This window comes from Leptosomus discolor, chromosome 5 (assembly GCF_034619465.1).
Source record: "Leptosomus discolor isolate bLepDis1 chromosome 5, bLepDis1.hap2, whole genome shotgun sequence".
NCBI classification, from domain to species: domain Eukaryota; kingdom Metazoa; phylum Chordata; class Aves; order Leptosomiformes; family Leptosomidae; genus Leptosomus; species Leptosomus discolor.
This window is the reverse complement of record NC_141395.1, coordinates 451,967-475,200: the sequence shown is the minus strand read 5'-3', so window position 1 is coordinate 475,200 and position 23,234 is coordinate 451,967. Positions and strand designations below refer to the sequence as shown.

The following is a 23,234-nucleotide window of genomic DNA, read 5'->3' as shown; positions in this document are numbered from 1 at the left end:
TTCAGGGAAGCTGGCTAGAGAAGCGAGTGCACGTAGATTCCCGCTGTAAGTAATGTGGTGTCTGGTAGGGGGACATGGTGGCGGTAGGTAGCCGTTCAGGGTGGTATGAACATCATTATAAGGAGGCATAGACCGTGAAGGTGTTCAGTGCACTTGTTTGGAATTGACTAGGACTTAGTTTTCTATGTGAATATGGTGACAAGAAAAAAGGCCTTAAAACATGAGGTGTTCCAGCTGTGAAAAAGATGGTACCTCTACAGTCACCCCTCTTATGTATTTATGCAGGTATTAAGACATAGCAGCTACAGCTGCAGATACCAAACTTAAGACATACATAAGTCAGCACTCATTGTTTCAAAAAGTACATAAACTTTGCCACTTGTCAGAACCACAGGCTACACTCAAAGAGCGTTACTCAGACTAGAAAATAGAGCTGATTTTTTTTTTTTTTTTTTTTTGCTGCTTTGCTTGCACTTGCAAAAATACATTAGATCTCTTAAGCATCAGAATGATTTCAAAGTGGCAGATGAGTTGAGAATGCCTTTTGCACCTTGGCAGTTCGGTGCACTGTGAATTTTTTTGTTAGTTTTTGGGGTTTTTTTTTTGGTCAGCACCAAAATACAAAGTTATGAAGCATATTGTAAATAGACAACTGATGGTTTTGGTCCAAAATCAACAGCGCAAATACCTCAGAAGAAGTGGCCAAACATGGCTTGGTGGTTGTTTTTTTTTTCCTCTTACCTCTACCTCGCACTGTTTTTCTGATAGAATACTAGTGAGTTTTGCCTTTCAACCGTAGTATAAATAAATGCAGTAAAATTTATTGCTACGATGTCCACTTGTTGCATTCAGCTTTTCCACCCCCAAGAAAAATAGAAGGGCAGTTCTTCGTTTTAACTGGCTTTGGATTTTTGCAGTGTGGGGAAAAAATAGGGGTTTTTACTTAAACAGGCAATTTGTTACTTCGGATGTAGTGCAATTGCATATACCAATTTTATATTACAATGTTGGGGTTTTTAAGAGAAAAATGGTCTGTATTAAGAACTCTGTCAGGCAGGCCACACAACAGTCCGATGCTATCTGTGTATCCCTGCATCATTCTGCCAGCCAAAACCAAATTGTACCATTTTCTAGATTGAGCTTTCACTCTCGCTGTGGAGACCAAACTGCATACATTTGAGAGACTGTGTATCAAGATAGAAAATGAATTATCAGCAGAAAAAGAAAAGACTTCTTTCCCTACCATGATGCTAAAGTTAAATTTTTTTGCCTCAGTTTTCAATAGTAATCTCTTCCCACTTCCATCAAATCCCTGAACCTCAAGGCAGGTATGACATCCCTCCCACTGTAAGTGAAGGTCAGGTTGAGAGCACCTGAGGAGCCTGAACACACATGTCCATGGGACCTGATGAGATGCATCCCAGGGTCCTGAGGGAATTGGGTGATGTAGTTGCCAAGCCACTCTGTCATATTTGAAAAGTCAAGGCAGTCAGCAAAGACCTCAGTGACTGGCAAAAGGGAGACATTACAGCTGTTTTTAAGAAGGGTGAAACTGACTGACCAGTCAGCCTCACTCAATGCCCAGTGAGATGATGGAGCAGATTCTCCAGGAAGACATGTCGAAAGATCCGGAAGACAGGGAGGTGATTAGAGACAACCAGCATGGCTTCACCAAGGGCAAATTGTGCCTGACCAATCTGGTGGCCTTTGCCTTCTACTATGGAGTGACTGCATCAGTAGACAAGGGAAGGGCTCCTGATGTCGTCTACCTGGACTTCTGTAAGGCCTTTGATATGGTCACCCATGACGTTCTTGCCGCTAACTTGTAGAAAGGCAGGTTTGCTGGATGGACTGTTAGATGGGTAAGGATTTGGCTGGATGTCCACGTCCAAAGAGTTATAGTATGGCTCAATGCCTGTGTGGAAACCAGTAACGAGTGGTGTCCCTCGAGCACCCATGCTGGGACCAGTGTTATTTACTGTCTTCATCGGTCACATGGACAGTGGTGCCACCAAGCTGTGTGATGCAGTTGATTTACTTTGCTAGAGGGAAGGGATGCCATCTAGAGAGACCTTGACAGGCTTGAGGAGTGGGCCAGCATGAGCCTCATGCAAGGCCAAGTGTGAGGTCCTGCACCTTGGTCAGGGCAATCCCCACGATCAGTACAGACTGGGGGTGAGTGGATCGAGAGCAGCCCTGCAGAGAAGGACTTGGGGATCCTGGTGGATGAAAAATTAGGTGTGGGCCAGCAATGTGAGCTTTCAGCCTGGAAAGCCAACCGTATCCTTGGCTGCATCCAGAGCAGCGTGGCCAGCAGGTCAGGGGAGGGGATTCTGCCCCTCTATTCAGCTCTTGTCAGACCCCACGTGGATCTGGCTCTGGGGTCCCCAGTACAAGGCAGACATAGACCTGCTGAAGCAAATCCAGAGGAGGCCACAAAGGTGCTCAGGGGGCTGGAGCACCTCCCCTGTGAGGACAGGGTGAGAGAGTTGGGGTGGTTTGGACTGGAGAAGAGAAGGCTCTGGGAAGACCTTGTTGCAGCTTTCATTATATAAAGGGGGATCACAAGAAAGACAGAGAGAGACTTTTCGCCAGGGCCTGTAGTGACAGGACAAGGGGAAATGGTTTTAAACTGAAAGAGGGTAGGTTTAGACTGGGCATAAGGAAAAAGGTTTTTTACAGTGACTGTATCTGGCACAGGCTGCCCAGAGCAGCCGTGGCTGCCCCCTCCCTGGCAGTGCTCAAGGCCAGGCTGGATGGGGCTGGGAGCAACCTGCTCTGGTGGGAGGTGTCCCTGCCCAGGGCAGGGGGGTGGGACTGGATGAGCTTTAAGGTCCCTTCCAACCCAAACCATTCTATGAATCAGAACCTCGCTAAGCCTGTTTTATTTTAATTGCCTGAAATCCTCAAAAATCTGAAGTGATTATTGGAACTGGGTGGACCTTTATTTTCCAGATGAAGAATTTGAATATATTCTGAGAAGTTCTCAGGGAGGGTGGGAAGGAAACTGTGTACCTGTTAATACTATAGGAAGAAAGTACACTATGAAATGAAAAAAAAACTTATCATGTCTTACACTTTCTCTTTCTGTATTTTGTTTTGATCCCTTTTCTGTGCTGCAAAGAAAAATAGGAAGTTCCATCTGAACATGAAGAAAAACTTCTTTACTTTGAATGTGGCAGAGCACTGAACAGGCTGCCTGCGGAGGTTGTGGAGTCTCCTGCTCTGGAGATAGTCAAACCTGCCTGGACGTGATCCTGTGTGACCTGCTGTGGGTGAACCTGCTCTAGCAGGGGCTGGACTAGATGGTCTCCAGAGGTCCCTTCCAACCCCTGCCAGTCTGTGATCCTGTGATTCTGCAGCTGTTACACTTGTGGTGTTTTAGAGAAGACTTCTCTTGCGTTGGTCATTGTTTTAGTTTCAGCGACGCTTTTTTGTCTTTTAAACCTGTAATTGTTTTACACTTGTGAAATGTAAATCATTATTGATTTTTCTGATGATCTCAATTAACTGGTTCATCTCTTCAACAGCTTTAGGACAGACGCATGTGGCAAATTAGTTTAAAAAGCTGTGGTCGTGTAGATGCAAGCTTGGTTTACAAGGCCAGATTTTATTTTCGCTCTTGTGTGTCTGATTTCTGCCATTGTAACTGTTGGAACCGGAGCTTTGGCCTGTTTGCTTTGGTACGTGCTCCCTTTTAGTTGATTCACTTTATGTAAAAAGGCTTTCTAGACAACGTCAACCTTTTTGTGGGGCTTGTTCATTTTCTGTAAGCTTTTCCTTCTGGAACACAAATGACAAAAGTTGCCTAGTGGTGACATTGGCCTTGTGAAATGCCTTCCTGCAGAAATACACGTGAGCTGGAGTAAAGGACTGTTTTAGAGTGCAGGGGGAGATAGCAAAGGGAGCAGAGAGCTCAATCGAGTGTCTATTAACAGTATGTTTTCTGGGATAATGTTATTTTCATTAATGCCTCTGCCTGTAATGAAAAGGCGAATTAATAGAGATTGGTTGAATGGAAGCAAATAGTGGTTAGCGTATTTTATGTTATTCATTTAATTAAAAGATCAGTAAATAACAGAAGACAACTTGAGTTTTGTATTCAAATTCATAGTTAGCATGAATGACATTGCTATTTAAATACTGATTTAAAAGAAGGAATGGGAAACAGCTTTAAACATAGGCTAAATGTTTTATATATTTCTGCAAATCAGCAGTGCAGTGCTGTTTATTTTGAAGATTTCTTTTTATACTATGCTATATGATACATCATGGTTTACCTGGGAAAAAACTTGTCTTGCTGACATTTGCTTCAGAACTTACAGAGCTTCAGCATCTGAATGGGTTTTTTTGAAAACCACAGCATTCTCCACCAGCATGTTAATGACTGGCTAGTGAATCAGCTTTTAGATGGATGTTTTATCTAGATTCAGACTTAGCATTGGAAAATAAATTCTCGTTTATAATTTTTTTTTACTTTTTTTTTTGCTTTTAGTATTTTCTCTGCAAAAGACAAACTGTCCAAACAAACTGCCTGGGTGTATGTGTACTGCTTTGGTGTAACACGAAGTTGAGTCGTGCTAAGACCTGGTATTGGACTGTGACGACTGATCTCTGCCACTGGATGCGGTCGCATGTCCTACAGTCCTTCTGACATGATCCATACTTTCTAGTCCTTATACAGGCCCGTAAGATCTGCGGTGGTCCGCAGGTTATGTTAGTGAGGCTTGCTGTATCAGGTCTCAGGATTAAAAGGATTTAGCTTTAGAATTCTGTCTAAAAGCTAATAATAAATAAAATCCAAGTTTAGGACATATGTCCTAAAATGCTCTTTCCTGTCTGAGCATGACTGCTAAGCATTTCTAATGCTGAAGCTCGGCAGTAAGTGCCAACCTAATGGCAGGGGTGGCCAGGAGGAAGCTGGGGACCACATCTCCCTCCCGCTGCTCCCGCAGTTTGCATCTTTATTTTTAATGGAGCTACAGAGGATTCTGCTCTGTTGAACTGTTCTTAGCAGAGCAATAGTAGAAAAGTGCAGCCTTGTTGTGCGGGTGCTTGTGTCCTTGGGCAATTCCATGTCCTGGAGGCAAAGAGCTTTGCTGTCCAGCATTTGGAATATTAGGGTGTGTTTATGCAGTTTGGTTAGTGAGCCCTGACAAATATTTGAAAGTGTCTGCCCATCCTGAGAGCGTCTGAAGGGGCAGTGGAGCATCTTTAACAGGCCAGTTTGTTCTATGGAGCTCGAATCAGACTTTCAGAAGTATCTTTTCTTTTTTTTGTCATCTGCTGTATGGAGTTTTTTCGGCAGTACAGCAGCTGCTGTTTGACTTTGCCCTCAGCTGGCTTCCTAATGAAATCAGTGCTAATTAGCCTGTTTGGGGGTTCTTGGCGGTAATCTCATTGTGTCGTTGGTAGGAAAGGCTTTATCCCCACTTCTGCAAGGTAAATCTTGGTTTCAGAGTAGCTTTTTACTACAACCTCTCTTCTGCACTGCCGTGAAGCCTTCCAGGACAGAGCTGTGCGAGGCAGAGAGGTACTGGCGGGCTGCTGAAAGCCACGGGGCATGTTGCTGAACCACGCTTCACTGTACTGAAAATGTGTACAAGCTGCAAGATGTAGAGAGTGCTTTCAGGGACCATTAATGAAAGCAAAGTATTTAAGGCTCACTCCATGTAATATGAGGTGTGAAAGAATAGCTTGCATTAGCTATAATCTATGAGTGAAGGTGACTTTTATAACATGGCAAGGCGTGTGACTACTGTGTAATACAATTGCACGATTTACATTCAGAAAAAAAACGCTTATTACTAATTTGCACTTCAAAAATAAAGGAATGCTTCTCTGCCCTATCTGACACGTGTATAAGATTTGCTTCGTCAGATTATGAAATACCAGTGTTCATCTGTTTTTAAATAGCGTTGAACAGTTTACTTAAACTTCAGGGGATATAGAATATCCGTTTGAAAAATCATACAATTGCTCAATAGAATCCTTCTCGATCATTAACAAAACCTAGCTGTGGATGAAAACATCACTAGTATCCCTTGGTGACATAGTACAGAATTCAGAGTGTCATGTTTATAGAAACGTTTCCAGATTTTAATAACACACAAACATTCTGTGCAGTGCTTGTATTTCCCATGTCTTCCCCTGAGCGTTATGTTCCAGAAACCTTTTACGAAGTCTGAGGTTGGTACCGTTGACCAAGAAATAGAGCAAAAGCTGAAATCGGGAAGGGTGAAACGGCATGTCTCTACCCTCAGCCACTTTGAAGTAATAAGTTTTGAGGTTTTGAATACAGAAGTCAGAACGTGATGTAGCTTAGGACTTGAAGTTTTTCAGTGGGAAAGGTTAGGATGCGATGTTTTCCAGGATACCTCGTTTATAGATGAAGACTGACTTTATGGACACTGATTCTGTTGGATTGTGGCAATGTAAGGAGATGCAAAAAAAAATTTTATTTGCAGGAGGAGTCAAATCCGCAAATGCTTAAACATGTTTTTCCTTTTGTAACAGGTAATAAATCAATATTTGCATGAATCACTGATTTAAAGAACCATTAAATTCCCACTTTAATCTCCTAGTAGTTTATTCCACTAAGGAAGAGTCAAAACAAGAGACGTGATTGTGATGAAACAGTGATTGTTTCAGAATTAATCCACACCCATTTTTTAACATCAAGAATGCTTTTCTTTTTATTTTGAAATTTCAGGAGCTCCAATTTCAAAGACTTACCAGAGAACTGGAAGTGGAAAGGCAAATTGTGGCTAATCAGCTAGAAAGATGTAGGCTTGGAGCAGAATCACCAAGTATCGCCAGCACAAGGTACAGGTCCTGATGACTTTACTTTCATACGTCCCATAAATTAAAGGGCTTTTTAGTGGTGCTTATGTCCTACGTACGTATATTTTCATAGCTGTTCACCTTCCATTAATACCTGAAGTACAAAACAATATGCACATTTGCCATAAAGAGTTATGGGACAGTTTAAAGAGACCTTTCTAATAATTGATTACAATTTCAATAGAGTGTATGTAAAGCTTTAATTTCTCTTTAAATATGTTGAATTTTACTTTTAAGATTCAGCTAGAGAGGTACAGTAGACATACATACTGGTATCAAAGTAACAGTGCTAGTTAATTGCAGTAATCCTTTTTTCCCTCTGAATTAATTATCTAGTTTCATCCAGCTTTTCTCAAATCCTTTCTGATGCTACACTTGTTTTCAGGGAATGTCTTGCTCTCAGGGTACTGTTAGTGTGTTTAAATAGTGTGAAATGTACCTGATGTATTTCACATGCAGTGACAGTAACTATAGCAAAGCATTTTGTTAATATTTCAGTTGTAACTAGTATTCTGATTTTTTTTTTTTTCTTAATTTCCTGAGCAAACTTTTGAACTCTAAATGTGTTTGGGCACTCATTCATCTCAAGCATATCAAATGATTGGTAGCTTTTGAATCTGAAAGCCTCGGTAACAATGTGTTCTCTTATGAAACATATATACCTGCATTTCGGGTTACAGCAAACTTCCTCTTGGCGTGTACATAGAGAGTATGCTCTGAACATTATTATTTCTTGCCTTAAATACTGCTTGTTTCTATATTCTTTCAGCAATGAACTCGGGTATCATTCTGAAATGTTTCCTTCTGTGGCCATAATAAATATTTCTGCAAGTTAAATGGAAAGTTTTTCCTACAAAAACTTAAGAAACAGGAGGCGATTATTTAAAAATAGATTTAAAAGCCAGTGTACCAGCTAACACAGTTATTTTTATACATCAAACTGCTTGACCCAAGTTGTCATTTGACAGTATTGTTACTAGCATGAGAATTTCTGTTTAAGAAACTTTGAAATATTCAGAAGTTTTCCTTGGACAAGATGACTATTTTATACCCTTCATGCTTGCCTGTCTTCCCTCTAGATCCATGTAATTCTCCAGCTGTTGCTCAGATTTTGTTCTGAAAGCTAAAAAAGTGAAATTCCTATGGAAGAATAAGTAAAAAGCTTCAGTTATTTTTATGCCTTCAACCACCTTTCATTGTCTTCAATGTCCATTTTCAGTGAATCTGCCTGAGTAACACAAAGGAGAAGATTTTTCTGCATCTCAAGTCTGGAGACTTCCGTGTACAAAGAACACCAGAGTTAGCTTATCCCACAGATAATGCTGTGTCGTTTTTGAAATGACGTGCAGTTACCAGTATCTGCACAATAAGTTAGATCCTATACTTCTATCAAATACCACCATTTACCAAGATGCAAAACATAATTCATAGCATCACGGAGTCATTTCTTCTTTTGGTTGCTTCCTTATGGCTAAATGATGTTTATTAGGATTAAAAAAAAAAAAAAATTATGAAAGTTTAGGGGAAGAAAACACTAGTACATGTGTTGTAGTATTCTTCAGTACGATGACATTTATGAATATGGATAAACTATTCAAGCTCTTGTTTTCTGGGCCATAGTTTTGTTTCTGGGCCAAATTTTCCATAGTTATTTATAAAGTGTCTTGCACATTTAAAATGACATTCAGTGTTCTTACAGACAGCTCTTATTCTGAGCACTGGTCTTATTTTTCTAAATTTTCTTATCCCAGCTGAGTCTGGTCCCGTGTAGATGAGAATGCTGTGCTACATTATGTTTTTACTGAGGGACGTGGGATTAAAACCTGGTTTAGACAATCCGTTCAGAGATGTGTGTCCTTGGTTAGTATTTTAACTTATTCTTTAATGAGGATATCCCTTTTAAGAGATGTATGAGAAGCTGAAAAACCGCCAGAATCTCTATTTGAAATAGATGCTTTCATTTCTTTACAGCCAGTTGCTTCTAGTGTGGTTAGAAGAGTTGTTGAAAGAATCAAGGTAAAGCAGTCTCTTAGAGCAGCATCACAGCAGACACCAATATAGCAGCGAAACTTACAGCCATAAAAAGGTACCTGTGTTTCCCCAAACTGGGTGATGTAAATGTTTGGCTAAGGCTGACAAGAAATTAAATAAACACACAGAGGGCATGGTGAAAAGGCTTGGCAGCTGAATGCTGCATTCAAAGATTGGTCACAGACAGCTAACAGCCTGCTCCCATAACCACAGAGAAGTTAAGTGTTTGGAGAGCAGCATGGTGTTTCTCCTAGCCAGATGTAACAGTTGTCCAACAGAGTCTTATAGGAAAAAAAAACAAAACCAAAAAAAACCCCCAAACAGTGTGTAGAAACTAAAGAAAGCAAGCAAGACTAAAGCCTAAGACGTGTACACCTTCTTATTTGTACCCTCTGCTCAGGTTTTCTGTCCCCAAGGAAATGAACAATGCTTTGTTTCAAAGATAGTGCTTTCATCTCCTTTCATGTGGTTAAAACGTTTGGGAGCATTTCATTTCAGAGGTCCAGCTGAAGGGTTTGTTGACCTCTGTGGTCGTAGCAGTGCCCCTGATTTACCCACTTCTAAACTGGACTCCTGCAAGCCAGCATGGGCCCAGAGGTGGTGCCGTTTTGCAAAGCAGGTGCTGACCTGAAGTCGCAGGTACTCTTGCGGCAGCGTACGCCTGCCTGGGTGGTTGCAGCTTGGACTTCCAGCTGTTCTTGCGCCAGTCAAGTCATCCCTCTGAGCAAGCTCGTCACCCAGTTGCACCAGTGCCAGCCCAAGGGAGGTCCTGGTAACAGCTGGTGAGGGAAGGGGGGAGGTGTGGCATCAGTGCCTTAAACTTCTGCAGTGATACACGTGGCTTCTGAGCCGGTCTTCATGGCCATGAGCCCCGACAGCAGCAGAGTGCGGGGCGCAGGCGTGCGGGTGTCAGCGGGACGGATCCCTCTGGAGGCAGGCATTGGGGATCACTGTCACCTGCTTGAGCACGCCTGAGAAGGGCTCTCGTTTCACAGAGTTCCTGCTGGTCCTTACGAAATGCATGTGTTGCTTTGTACACGTGAACAGAGCACACAGAAGGTACCTGTAGTCCAGGTGGGTTAGTCTTTGCCCACCTGTATTACAAATATATTGAAAATGCAGGCAGCACGCAGGAGTCGTTGGCTGTTTTGCTCGCTTAAGAGGACTATGAGGGATGAGAACAGGAGCAGATCTGCAGATCCTGAGCAGTTGTAGTGTGATCGGTGGAAAAGGATGCACTAGATCAGCTCTAGCCCAGGGTTCCAGTACAGCTTTATTTTTGTGTGCCCCTAGGTTACTTGCCTGTTAAAATTATTTCTTCTCATAAGTGTTTTTATAAGTGGGTATTGTGCTCAGCACTTCTAAGATGTTTCATGGCGGCCCGTACGCTTTCAAACCTGTTAAGAGCCTGAAATGGTACATGATCAGTGTTACATGTAAGCGTTAAATATTTTCACCCTGATTATACACGACAAGATCAAGGATGATAGACTGGGAAAAACAGCGTGAGGTTTCAGTTGTGTCTTTGTTGCTTTTGTTTCATGCTATAACAGGCACAGGTTTCTGTGAAGAAGCCACGGGGCTGTGCAGCCTCCCGTACAGTCAGACTCAGCCTGGCAGCTACCTTTGCATCTGTGGCGTTACCAGTTCAGATCTGGGCTGCCGGATGCGCTGGAGTGTGTGCTGCTGCAGATGGCTATCGGTGTGTGCCGAGGGTCAGGAGTCAGCCTCGCTCTGTTAGACACCTTGCCTGACCTCCCAGGCGGGAGCTGGCTGTATGACTGTCGACTGCTTCTTTTCATGAGTTATCCATGGTGTGTAGCTTGTGAAAACTGAGCGGTGTTGGGAACCCAAAGGCTAATGCTTACTAATTTAATTGTGAAATACCACACTCGCAAGAGCAGCTTGTCACAAACACTTTAAGAAAAGTAAATGCGCACTAGGCTTTGTTGGAACGCAAGCCCCTTCGGCAGTACAGTAAATAACAACAAAAATTTTAATGTTTCAAGTACTGAACAGTCAATTTGAGTAATAATGTGCCTACCTGAAGTCTCCTGAGTTTTGTAAAATTAAATGTGTTGTGTAGCTACCTGGATGGTTTATTTTCTCTACTTTTCCCAATGCCAGCTGAAATACAATGTGCACTTTCTGCAGTAGAAAATATTCCGAAGTGGTTCAGTAAATTTTGCACTCTGTGACTGAACACTGTGAACTTTCTGTGAGATGGACATGTATTGCCTTGCAAGGTCACACTTTTTTTTTTTCTCATAAAATGGGAGAATTCTTATCAAGAGTGTAAACAGAGCAGGTGGTTTTGGTGGAAGGCCAGCACGCTGTCGGGTTAAGCTGTGTGACTCTTGTTCCACTTGAGGAGCAGCAAGATGTGAGACACTTCCCAGTTGAGTGCCGCCCCCGCGCTCGCGGCGTTCTAGGGCGTGCAGCAGCACGTTTATCCTGACGAGACTGTTCACGCTGAGCTCACCTGGGGGTTAATGTCCTTACAGAAACTGGTTTCATTTTGTTCATGACGTATCAAATATTTCGGCATTTCCAAAAGGTAAGTTTGAAATTTCTTGCGTATATTGCAATATATGGTATCACTAAACTTCCATGACAAATGATAAGCTCCATATTAATACCTCATAATTACCTTTAGAATCAGTATGTGCTTTCGAGGCGGGAAGAGGGAAGGAATCACAGTAACTTAAACCATTTATTTATTTATTTATTTGCACTAATACTACACTTACTGAAATTTGAAAACAAATCCGTTAAAGGGCTACATTAAATTTAAAAGTAAGTAAGAAAAGATACACATAATTTTCTTTGCAGAGCTTCAGCGTACAATAAAGGTAGGGCTAAAATGTGTTTGACAGAATAAATAAAGATTTTGATTTTATTTCATTACTTTTTAGACTGTAATGATATCTTGTGACCTTAATTTTAGAACCTGAGAATGGACTGTGTTAGGTTTGATCACCTGTTTCAAAAACCAGTCTCATTAAGTGTCTTTTCCTCTCTCTTTACTATTTGATTGAACTTTGAAATGCCCTTACTTTGGAATTGTCTCAGTAAATGAACTTTTTTTTTCTTATCTTTCATTTCTGCTAAGAAAAAAATAAAAATAAGTTTTAAAAAAGGGAAAAAAAGGCAAGAGCAGAACAATTGGTCTATGTAGCATCAGCAGATTTTCAGGATTTTTCATGTTTTCTTCACAGCCGGGTTCGTACGAGCTTTTGTGACCACACATACATGTTAGACAGAAGTTTGCACTGGTGTGTTTCCTTCTGGTTTGTAGTTCCTTACTTGGTTGCTCCAGGTCTTCAGGCCGTCCTGGGAATGTAAATGTATAGTAAGAGTCATGCTCTCGGTAGTTTGTGGACATACTACCTTTGATGTGTATGCAGTGTCTTGCATCTTTTCTAGGCTGTAGTTTTACCAGACAACCTCAGGAACCATTACAGGATCCCCTGCTCTGACTTTTAGGATCTAAAGAGCCCCTGTAGTTCCAGTCAATCCGTCATTTGATAAGGCTATTTAAGATGTTCAGCTTGGTGAGTGGGTGATCAAAGGCACTTATCTTGAGTTACAGAAGACATCATTCCAAGTCTGATGCCGAATGTGATGTCTTTCCTTTGGCACTTCAGCTGCGGCACTCAGGCAGCTTCAACTGTTTAAAGTAAGGGGCTGTGCTGTCATTTGTCTTGAGTCCACAGAAATTCAGAAATGCTTATTTTTTGCGTGTCTGCATCGAAAATGAGTGAAACTTGCAGTTTCTTGTTATAGCTCCAGTATTCATATTTTTGTTTTCTGTTTACCCAGTCTATAAACCTTTCCGAAATTCTGTCAAAGCTTTTGAGTGCCAGTAGAATTGAGGCATTTGGGGGGGGGGGGTATGTAATATGCTGATGTTCAGGTATGAGGAAAAATCCCTGTAGCTTACTGATGAGTTGCTCTGGTGATAAACTGAAAAGCGATGATTTAATATTGAATTCAGCTGCATGTCAATACTTACCATCTCGCCCAACAGTAGACTGGGCTACAAAACAGGATTGTTATTTTCCCTGTGAATGTAGATCTGGCTCGCACTGCAGGTTGGGAGGCAGTAAGTGACTGCGTGTCAGCTGAGTTGGGGTAACTGCTCGTAGGAGCGCTCATGCACGATGCCGTAGTCTCCAGTGGGCAGTCGTGACGGATCGGATGGTACGTGTTGTCACCCTCCGAAAGTGCCTGAGGTGCTGAAAGGGCAGCGAGTGCTGCGGGAGTTACCGTGGTGCCTCCTTTAGCTAAAAGAGTTCTTGAAGGACTCTTAATTCTTTCCGAAGATGGCCAGACATGCTGGAGATGTGCATTTGGAATGACTGTTTTGGGGTACCAGTAGCAGGGCATTGGTGACGGGCGGTGTACCATCAGTCTCACGGTGTGAGGGTGCGTGGCGTCAGGCAGTGCAGGGCTGGGGCGGGGCAGCCGTTCCTGCGATCCCTGGGACTGATGTTTCCGTGCTTGGCTGTCTACTGGGGGGGCTTGGGAGTCTCAATTGCTTCTCAGCGTTGGGTTTCGAACTGAAGTGGCATCCTTCAGTGTGAGTGACCACGTTTGGGTGTACTAGTCCCGATGCAGCTGTCTGAATTCATGCCTAGAGCATTAGTGCTTGCTGCATCAGCCGAAAACTAGCGAGTCGCAGGAGCACTTGCTGTGGGCGGCAGAGCTGTTTGATTCCTGGTCGTGGGACGTGAGGCAGCTGTGGTACTGTGTTCAGCATCTAGCGGAGTGGGTGCAGGAGCTAGGCGTGTTAGTGAAATCAAGAGGATAGCTGTTGGAAATGTTGAAGACTGAAAATTGCCTCACTTAGTTAAAACATTTGTGAAAAATTCTGCTAACTGATAGCAACAAGAAAAGGAAAAATAGGGAATCTGGTTATACTGATTTTCATGGTTGCCAGTTGCTTGTAACGTGTATTACAAGTTTGTGGAGTTTAATATATGCCATTTTATTGGATAAATTCCCCTATACCACTAAGTTACATTTATAAAAACCTATAAGCCTTCATACTGCATATAGTTGTAAACGTGTTCTTGATGTAGACGTTTAAAATGGAAGATAAAGGACAAGTAAAACAATACATTCAGTTGTAACAGGCACTTAAGTTTTGCCTGGCAGCTCTGCCTAAGCAGCAAGCACAAATCCCTGTGAATAAAGTGTTTGCTACTGGGTGCCTGACAAGAAAGATGTATTCCAATGATGAAAGCTTAGCCAAGCAGTAAACTAAAATACTAAAGAAATACATATGAGGTACATATGTTTTCAACAGAATTATATATTTAGCTTTTTACAGCTTTTCACCGATTTAGAAATATTTAATAAATGATACTTATTTTTTTCAGCTGTTGCCTCTTTTCGATGACAACAGTGGCATGTTCAAGCACATAAGACAGGCAATGGAAATCACTACATTTCTCTCAAGCAGTACTGTTTAAATCAAATACATTTCGTCTTGAGCACTTCTGAGGTAATAGGCTTAAACTGTTTCATGTCATACAATTCCTGCAAAAGATGTATGTAGCACCGAGAATTTAAGTTAACTGTCCAGTCTAGAAGCTGAAGACCAGAGCCTATTTACATAGTGTTTTAAAAATAGCGTGCTGCTTAAGGCATCGTAACAAAAATTAGAAATCTTCAATTTTCTTAAATTTTGGTATTGTTCCTGTAGCCTTGCTATCCCGTACAGAGGTACCGTCAGAGACTGGCCACGGCCTCGGCCGGCCGGTTCTGCCTTTGAGGTGTGGCCAAGTCCTGGGGCTGTCACAGCCGTTTGACCGAGACGGCTGTTGACCTCCTTTCCTAACTGGGAAACCCAAAGCTGGGAAGTGTTTATTTGAGAGGCATCGCTTGAAGACTGTGAGGTGGTACCAGTGATCCTTGGTATGTTTTGCCTCCGAGCGACTTCATACAAAACCTTTTCCGTTTGTCATATGGTTGTTTTTTTCCAGACTGGCAGCTGGTTCAGTTTTGTGTCTAAGACACTAGCTTTGAACTAAAAGAAAAGGTGTGGAATTAAGAAAGGGACCAAAAAACCCAACCAAGCAAACCAAACAAAACAACAAAAAAACCCAAACCAAACAAATCCAGATACTTAGGAAATACAAGTGACAGGGTGGGGGGGAGAGCAAAGGATAAAAAAATGAATTTTAGCAGTTTGTATGCATGCTCCATCTTCAGTTACCAAATATTTGTGTTACTGGCTAAAAATTTGTGTTTCAGTGTATGTATTTTATATGCACTTAGTGTAGAGTTATGTTTCTAGTTCACTTATTCTTTGTGCTCCTGCGAAGCAGATTGAGAAGGGAAGAGAGAATTCTTTCTGTGGTGACTGTATGTCCGATATTTTACCTATGCTTTCCTCCCACAGCATTTAAAAATAGCTGCTCTACTGTAATAATATTTATCTCTAATTGAAAACTGTATGCATTACACCAAACTGTTCTGAAAGAAAAATATAGTTTCTTTATGTCTGCCCTACTAACCTAATTATTTTTCAAGGATAATAGTGGGCTAAAATTAAGTATTTTTAGAAGTGCAGTGCATCACATATGGGCTCCTTTTAGATACATTGCGTGGTAGTCTCAGGAAAAGACAGGATAATGACTGGTTAACGGCAGCAGCTTCTCAGTGGTAGTGCAGTATTTGACCACACTGGTTTTTAAAACATGGAATAAAATGCATTGGGCTTACTTATCAAAGCTCAGAGATTTGGTAACTTCAGAACACTTAATCTGTAAGGTGACCGGATTGGATGATGAAGTCAGCAGGTGATAGATGCTGGACTTCTGCAAAAATAATTCAATAAGAATCACATCAAATTCTTAACCAGTTTCGTTGTTTCTGAAGTAGCAGCTTTCTACTTAGGCCCCACAGTCAGAGCAGCCTTCGTCATTCTCCAGTCCTGTGCGTGTAAGGAAAGCTTAGTTAGCCAGATGTGTTGGGTAGGGATACGTCTGGGGGTTTTGTGGTCTTGTCTGTGTAAGAGTAGAGTATTTCTGTGTGCTTAGCACTTTGTACCTTTGCTAGCACCGCAGAATGCTGTCATCTCGTTGTAGCGAATTGAGTTTCCAGAAAGCCTGAGGAATAAAGTACAAGGTGAAGAGTATAAAACTTGGTGTTCAGGTAGCATGAGAATTTTGGGGCCAGTGTTCACAGGATCTGTCAAATAGTCTTCATATTTCTTCATTTCGGAGGAGCAAGTATTAATGACTAGTCCGACAGTAACTGATTAAAGAACTCTTTATATCCAAGTTTGCTCAGTGAAGAGTAAAGAATATACTCTGTAAAGAATTCGTGTTCTTTAACTAACATTCAGAACTCAGCTTTCAAGAATTAAAACTCATCCCATTTCGTACAATTCTTTTGAATTCAGTACTAGTTTTGCTACAAATTTCCTCATGAATTTTTAACAATGGAAAGATTTTTAAAGGTTTCATCAAAGTAGTCACAAGGTTCAGTTTGCCAGCGAAAAGACCCAATAAAATGGCACAGAATTTGCCTTGGCGTGTAGTTACAATTCCCAAAATGGGCCAAAGAAACGTTCTGGAGTTAATGTGCTAGTTACATTCGGTGGTAACATACTTGAAATGAGAAATATTTTTAACTTTTTATTTAACTTGAATGAAGTTTAGCCCAAGGCTGTGCAAAAATTGAGGTCTGGTGGTCCTGGCACTGCATGGAATAGCCAGATGATGGAGTGCAGTGCCTTTGCTGCAGAGTTCTAGGCATCTCTAGCTACTCCTGGTTTTTCACAGAGCTGTCTAGCTTGCGTACCACCGTCACTTCATCTGTTCCTCTGCAGAGAAAGTTGCAGTAGCTTAAGAAACAGCCACCTGTAGCCGTGTGTTACCTCCTGCTAGCTGGTGGCTCTGACCTTCCGTGCAGAATCTGGGTTTGTTTAAATCCCAATTTAAACTACACCACTGGAGGTGGTGTCAGGGCTCCACCTGACTTTGCCCTCGGTGGAGTGGCAGAACTCTCCTGGGCACAGTAGCCGAGGTGTGGGGAAGATAGCTGCTGGTTGTTGTAGGGTGAGTTCTTAAACTGGCCTGGCCAAACCCACCGGATGGGCTTTGGTTGAACTAGTTGCCTGTCCTGGTTTGGCGTGTGGTTTGTTTTTTGTTTATGTACTTACTTAGTGTGTCTGACGTTGGACTTGTGTCGCAGTAACTTAAACTTCAGATACCTGTGCTTCTGGGCTTTGCTTCGGGAAAGGGAAAATATCTGTGAAAGTGCAGGCATGCATCTGAATTTAGTGGAGTCTGTGTTTGAGCACCCTTCTCTGCACAAGCATCCCAGAAATGCAGTAGAACACAAACTGCTGAAGGCAGATGAGCCTGGAAGGTCTTAGTCTGGAGTTCAGCTCTTCACCTGTCATTCTATACACCGAGTTTCAAACTGGTCTGCTTTATGTACATTCTAAAGAGAAGATAAGCATAGCATCCCAAAAGGCACTAAAATTGAGGGAAAGAATGGCCAATACGTAGTAAAAATTAGGTTACTACCTAGGTATGAAGTTGGCTTTCAGACACTTGAACCTGCATTCGAATTCTCCTTTTTCTTTAAACTTCATTGTAACTGTAGTTTAGTTTGTGCTAGTGTGCAAGTTTAGCACTCTCTTATACACAAATACTGTGTTTCCAAAAAAGGCTCCTAAATGATTGGTTTTGTTTTCAAGAAGAAGAACCTAGTATTGGTCATGTTGCTGTGCTAAAGTTTTTTTACAATTGGTAGCTGTGTTGGAAAGAAGAGCAATAAATAATACTGATTTAGAAATGGATACATTTTACCCAAAATCACAAGTGTCATGCTGATATTTAGACATTATAATATCTGATGGAGTTGCCTGTTTTTCCTTTAAATAGTTTTTTGTTTGAAAAATAGCAGCTTATAATCGTTGCAAAAATGATTTAATATTCAGAGTTAGATAGTTCATATGTAGAGTGAGGAAATACTCTATTGCTCGTATTGTTATGGGCAATGGTCTCTAATTTTAATCATACATGGATGCATTTTGCATGTGTCTGCAAAGGTACCGTGCATGTGTGCTGTTGCCAACGCGTGAAAGAGCATTGCTTTGCAGAAGAAACAGGATGGTCAAGGTAGTTTGATATGAAATAGTTACTGGAAAACCACAAGAGAAGTAGAGGTTGTTGCTGATGTTAAGCAGCTGCTCGATCCTGTGAAACGATTGTTTCCTGAGGCATCTCTTAACCCTGGCAGTGCACAGCCTGTTCCTGGGCACGTTAGCAGTGTGCGTGTTTTGGGAGGTGAAACTGCAGGTCTGTCCCTGTTTGTGTTTTCAAACTGCTGTGCGTGTAGAAGCGAAATGCTCCAGCATTGCGATTCCTGCCCTTGCTTTGCTGGAGCCGGCCGTGAGCAGCGAACACTCCTGCCCTGGCAGGGGTCAGCTCGTGGCTGATCGAGCACAGGCAGCTGCGACCGCTTGCCGTGTGCGGTTGGACGTACGTCGTTACACCCTAAGTAGGAAGCGTGTGTCCTAAACCCTGCGCTTACCTCTCCTGGGCCAGGTCGGTCGTGCTGCTTGATCATTTGCCATTCAGTGAGTGGCACGGCATTCCCACTGAATAATAAAAAATTGAAGTCAATGACCAACAGTTCAGCTGTCAGGCGTAAAGTGCTGCAGAGTGTTATTTGCATGGGCTTTTGAAACTTTACCTGCTGGGTTTTTTGGATGATTTTGTGTGCTTTGGTTAAAAAAAAAAATAAAAAAATAAATAAAAAGTGGGTGCAAACTAGCCATGTGGTTCATTTTTGTGATAATGTTTTTTCTTTCTGCAGCTCTACTGAGAAGTCATTTCCTTGGAGATCGTCAGGTATTATCTTTTATGTGTACATTTTGCTTTAAGCCCCAAACCCTTTTACTTCCTTGGCATTCATTGCTTGTTTTGAAGCGAATGGAGCATTAGCAGCAATGCTGTTTCTTTTTCAAGTATCTTTTCTAAATTATAACCTTAATATCCTCTTTCTCACACACAAAGAGACTTGTGTGTTTCTCTGTTAAAGTAAAGGGTTGTTTTGGCTTAGAGGTAGCGGCAGGTGCTTTTCTTTCAACTTTTTGTGCCTTTGCATTTTTGTGTGAGGTGTGACCATAACAAAAGTCTTGTGTACTGGGTCTCCTTTGCAATTAGTTGAAGAGCACTTTTGTGTCTTCCCCGTGGCAGGTAAGGATCATGAAAAAACACTATATGTTTTAAGCTTGAATGCTGATTTTCTTTTTCAGGTATTCTTCCTTAATTGAGAAAATCTCCACTAGTAAAGGTTTTCCTGCGAGTCTTTTTTCTTTTTTTTTGTATCTCAGGATAGCTTGAGCTTTCTTTCCAAAACGGGAAACACTTGTCTCACATCTGCATCCACTCTTGAGTGCGTTAGGAGGAGTCGGTGGGACTGCATCTTGAAAGTGACATTCAAGCATCTGTTGAAATAATCGCTCTGTCCTTCACAGATCAGGGCATTTACTAGTCAGGGGTTCTGCATCAGTTAAAATACTCAACATTGAAGAGTCAGTCTTCTGAGCGGTGTTCGCCTCTGGAGCAATGAAGTGTATGTGCAAAGCCAACGTGTCAGGACCAGAAACGGGATCTTGACTCCCTGCGAACTGCTTTTTGCACTGGATCATGTTTCTCTAATTCAATCATGTGCTTTTGACAGCATTAAGCAAAACTGGTCTGATGTAATCAAAATGCAATGAGCATTCGAGGTACCTTGTTAGAAGTTTTATTAACAGAGTTCTGCATAGTGTTAATACCGTCTCTTCGTATAAGGATGCATGCGGTTTTAAGAGCTGTACAAAGACTATCACAGCGTAGTTATCTGCTTGTTCACTCAAGCATATTCGTAATTATGATAATTGTGACTATTTTAGGTAAATAAGTCTCTCAAACTGTTTACTTTCCTTCCCCTTCCTGTTTTTTGTTTTATTTAGAGAGTAAGCTCTAAAACTCATATAAAATGGTATTTACATGGTTTCAGTTGCCATCATCAGCTAAGTTGAGGCCCTTGTTAGCTTTTTTCCTTTCTTTTAAACCTAATATTCGCAACAGCCGCCTTGTCCTAGCATTTAATTTTGCTAGCCATGGTGGTGCTTTTCAGGTATTCTTTTAGCAATGTTTTTAAGCAGAAGTCAAATTTGGTTTTGAGAAATTAGTTTTACCTACTCTTTCAATGTGAAAATTATTTTTGTAGGGTTTTTTTTGTTGTGTTGGTTTTTTTTTAATCACATTATTTCCCCTGGTTCGATAATGTTCCAGTGACAGTTAAAACTGATAAGGATGCCTTCTGACAGATCTTGGTCATTGTTTTACTGATCTAGCTCATCCCATTTCTTTGTTTCCTCCTCTGTTTTTCCTGTAACTTATTCTTTGTCTATTGTTTGGGTTTCTCCTTGACTTTCTGTCTGTCTATCTTCTCCCATTTCTGTGCTGCTTTAGAAAGCTTCCTGTGCACATCCCTGCTAAGAAGTCACTTAACGTATGGCGGAATACTGTATGCATTAGTGTAAATCTAGATGTCTGTTTCTTATGTCTCTGTACCTGAAGTAAAGCTTTTCTGGAGTAATTGCTCAGAAGTGGGCATGTTTGAAAAAATACACTTTTTGCTTAAAACTTTCTGATACACATTTTGTTCGATGTTTACATTTATGTTGTGATGATAGCATGATTGTAGGCTTTACCTACAGATTCACTCTTGAGCTTTGTTTTGAAGAAGTGTCACTAGATGATGCTTTACCAACAGTAATCTGAAAAATATTGACATTGAAGATCAATGAAAACACTCCCGTAAATCGCCTTTTTTTCCTGACTGCAGATAGTACTGTAGATCAGAAGACGTCAGTAGATGATGTGATAAGGTGTGACCATAGCTGTAAGTGTTTTATGCGTCAGTATAATTACAGAGAGTTTTTAACAGAATAAAATGATCTTGTTTTGCAGATGCTTATAAATAGAATATTAGATCAGCAGCCATTTATAAAAAGGCTATTATTTTATTCTGGGCACTCTCCTCATGATTTATAGTAGCAGAGAGACAGAAAGACAACAATTCATTTTATTGTGCATTCTTGCCTTTGTTAGACAGCCTGAACAGTCGTTATTTTTTAGCATTGTGAAAGCATTTGCTTGGTGGCAAATGCGTGATGGCAGTGAGGTTTTGGTTCAGACCTCTGTCGTAGGAACATCTGTACGGCGCTGCACAATTGAACTTTATTCTTCCTATGTGTTTCTCTCAAAACTCTGTCAGTTTGACATTGATTTAGTATCGTGTAATATCAAGTAAATTAAAAACAGGGCTTGTATTATTTAAACAGAACAACTGAAGGTTAAACTATTGACGTTGAATATAGTTACAGTCTAAATGCCCCGGTCCCCACAAGTATTTTACGCTAAAGAATATGGAATACCCACTGACCTCTGCTATGCTCTGGTATCGCGGGAGTCTGACGGGAGCCGTGGAAGTGTGCTATTTCAGTGTGGGAGCTCTATATCGCTTCTAGGCATACTGCTGGTTAAACTAATGAAAGTGTAGTAACACCTCCTACTAAATCTTAGCTAAATTTGGGCATAATACTCCTATTTTAGTAAACTAATTAGCATCAAATTTTTACTAGTTGCTTTTGACCTAAGAACGTGCTGCTGCTAAATAACTGTGCTGACCGCGTGTGATTTCAAACTGATTTTATACATTTATTTTTTTTAATCTGGTATTTGAATAGTGTTCAAACGTTCCTCATAGTAGCAATTAATGCGTAACATTTTTAGTGTGAATGTTCCATTATGGCTAATTGTACAAATCGTGAGACACCAGTATTTTGTGTACAGCTGTTGGTAAATATCAGCGTGTTTCTTTACAGCTTGATAGGTACAAATCTCTACGTTTTTTATTTCTCTTTTGAAGAAAAACCAACTTTTATAAAGAATTTCCAATAGCTCATCTGTCAAGGCTTTTTGTTTTGTGTTTTGTTGGTTTTCTGGGGGATTTTTTTCCATGAGTAAGACTAGGCTTTTATATCAGGGTATTCCTTGTCAGTTTGAGCGAGTTTTGTTAGTTATTACATAGAATTTACTTTTTCCTTTCTTTCTAATAGTGTTGTGATGTCTCCTTTGTGTTCTCTTATGTTTGATGACACTTTCCTTTGCTGTCTGTAAAGTTCAGCTTAAGAGTAAGTAAACATTTCGATAGTGAAAAAGTAAACATTTTGATAGTAGTGTATGAGGTATAAGGCAGTGACTTCTGTTGGTGGTATGCAAACAGGAGTGAAACTCAACTTCAGAAGCTTTTGAGATTGTCGGGCCTTTAGACAAGTGATAGCTGTCCTCTGTGCGGGGCCCCACATTGCAGTGTTTCTGCTCTGCAAAGCACACTGACTAGGTGATCAGTGCTATATTTCAGTAAGTAGGTTGGAATGGATATTCAAAAAATTAGACTGTAGAACAGTGTCAAAACTACAGGAGACAATTCTCAGACAGCAGTATTGACCTTCTTTTCATTTAGTTTGGTGGATGATATCCATCTACCAGTTTAAGTTCTTCGTTAGTATGCATGAGAAAATTATGATGATGAGTTCACAGGAAACTGAGGTATGAAACATTGGATTTATCTAATTAATTTATTTTTTCAGATCCTCCGACCACCAGTGTAAACAAACCCCGAGTGTCAGAGAGTGTTCATGCCAATGCCTATGATATTAGGACAGAACCAGAACAAGGGAACCTCTACTCACCAGAACAGACATCTCTTCATGAAAGTGAGGGTCTGTTGTGTGCATTTTAAATATTAGAATTTATTTCTGTATTGACCGTGTAAAAATGCAGTACAATTATGAATGCAACAGCTAACAAAGTTATAATATTTTTGTGAAGTTCTTCGATGCTTTTATCCTTATGCTGGGTTCATATCTACAGGGTCTGTAGGTAACTCAAGAAGTTCAACACAAATGAATTCGTATTCTGACAGTGGTTACCAGGAAGTAAGCAGTTTCCATAACAGCCAAAACTTGAGCAAATCAGAAAACAGACAGCAACATTCCCTTATTGGAACAGCTAATAACCATTTGGTGAGAAGCTCGCGAGCAGAAGGGCAGACATCAGTCCAGGTACGCTCAAAAGAGCATGTTTCACCTCTGTCTGTATGCTGATGTAACACAGTTTTAAAGACCATAATTGTACAGCTGCACCCGCCTGTGTATAGGCTGGAATTAACGTTATTAAATTACACTTTATTTAACCCCTTCACTGGTTAAAAAGCAGAAAAGGCATCCAGAAGACATAGACTTGTTTGCTGACAATCAGCATGTGTACGAC

General features: G+C 41.0%; 1 protein-coding gene across 3 annotated transcripts in view; it reads left to right on the top strand.

The window, feature by feature from the left end:
• Nucleotides 1-23,234, top strand: part of PKP4 (plakophilin 4) — a 60,334-nt gene that overhangs the window by 7,394 nt on the left and 29,706 nt on the right. For 2 of the 3 annotated variants that reach the window (XM_009946882.2, XM_009946880.2), the window contains exons 2-5: nucleotides 6,713-6,825; nucleotides 18,718-18,752; nucleotides 22,553-22,684; nucleotides 22,836-23,026. In XM_009946882.2, the coding sequence (XP_009945184.1) occupies nucleotides 6,713-6,825; nucleotides 18,718-18,752; nucleotides 22,553-22,684; nucleotides 22,836-23,026 (471 nt within the window). The remainder of the gene's footprint in view (nucleotides 1-6,712; nucleotides 6,826-18,717; nucleotides 18,753-22,552; nucleotides 22,685-22,835; nucleotides 23,027-23,234) is intronic. The other variant, XM_086465946.1, reaches the window with a different exon arrangement.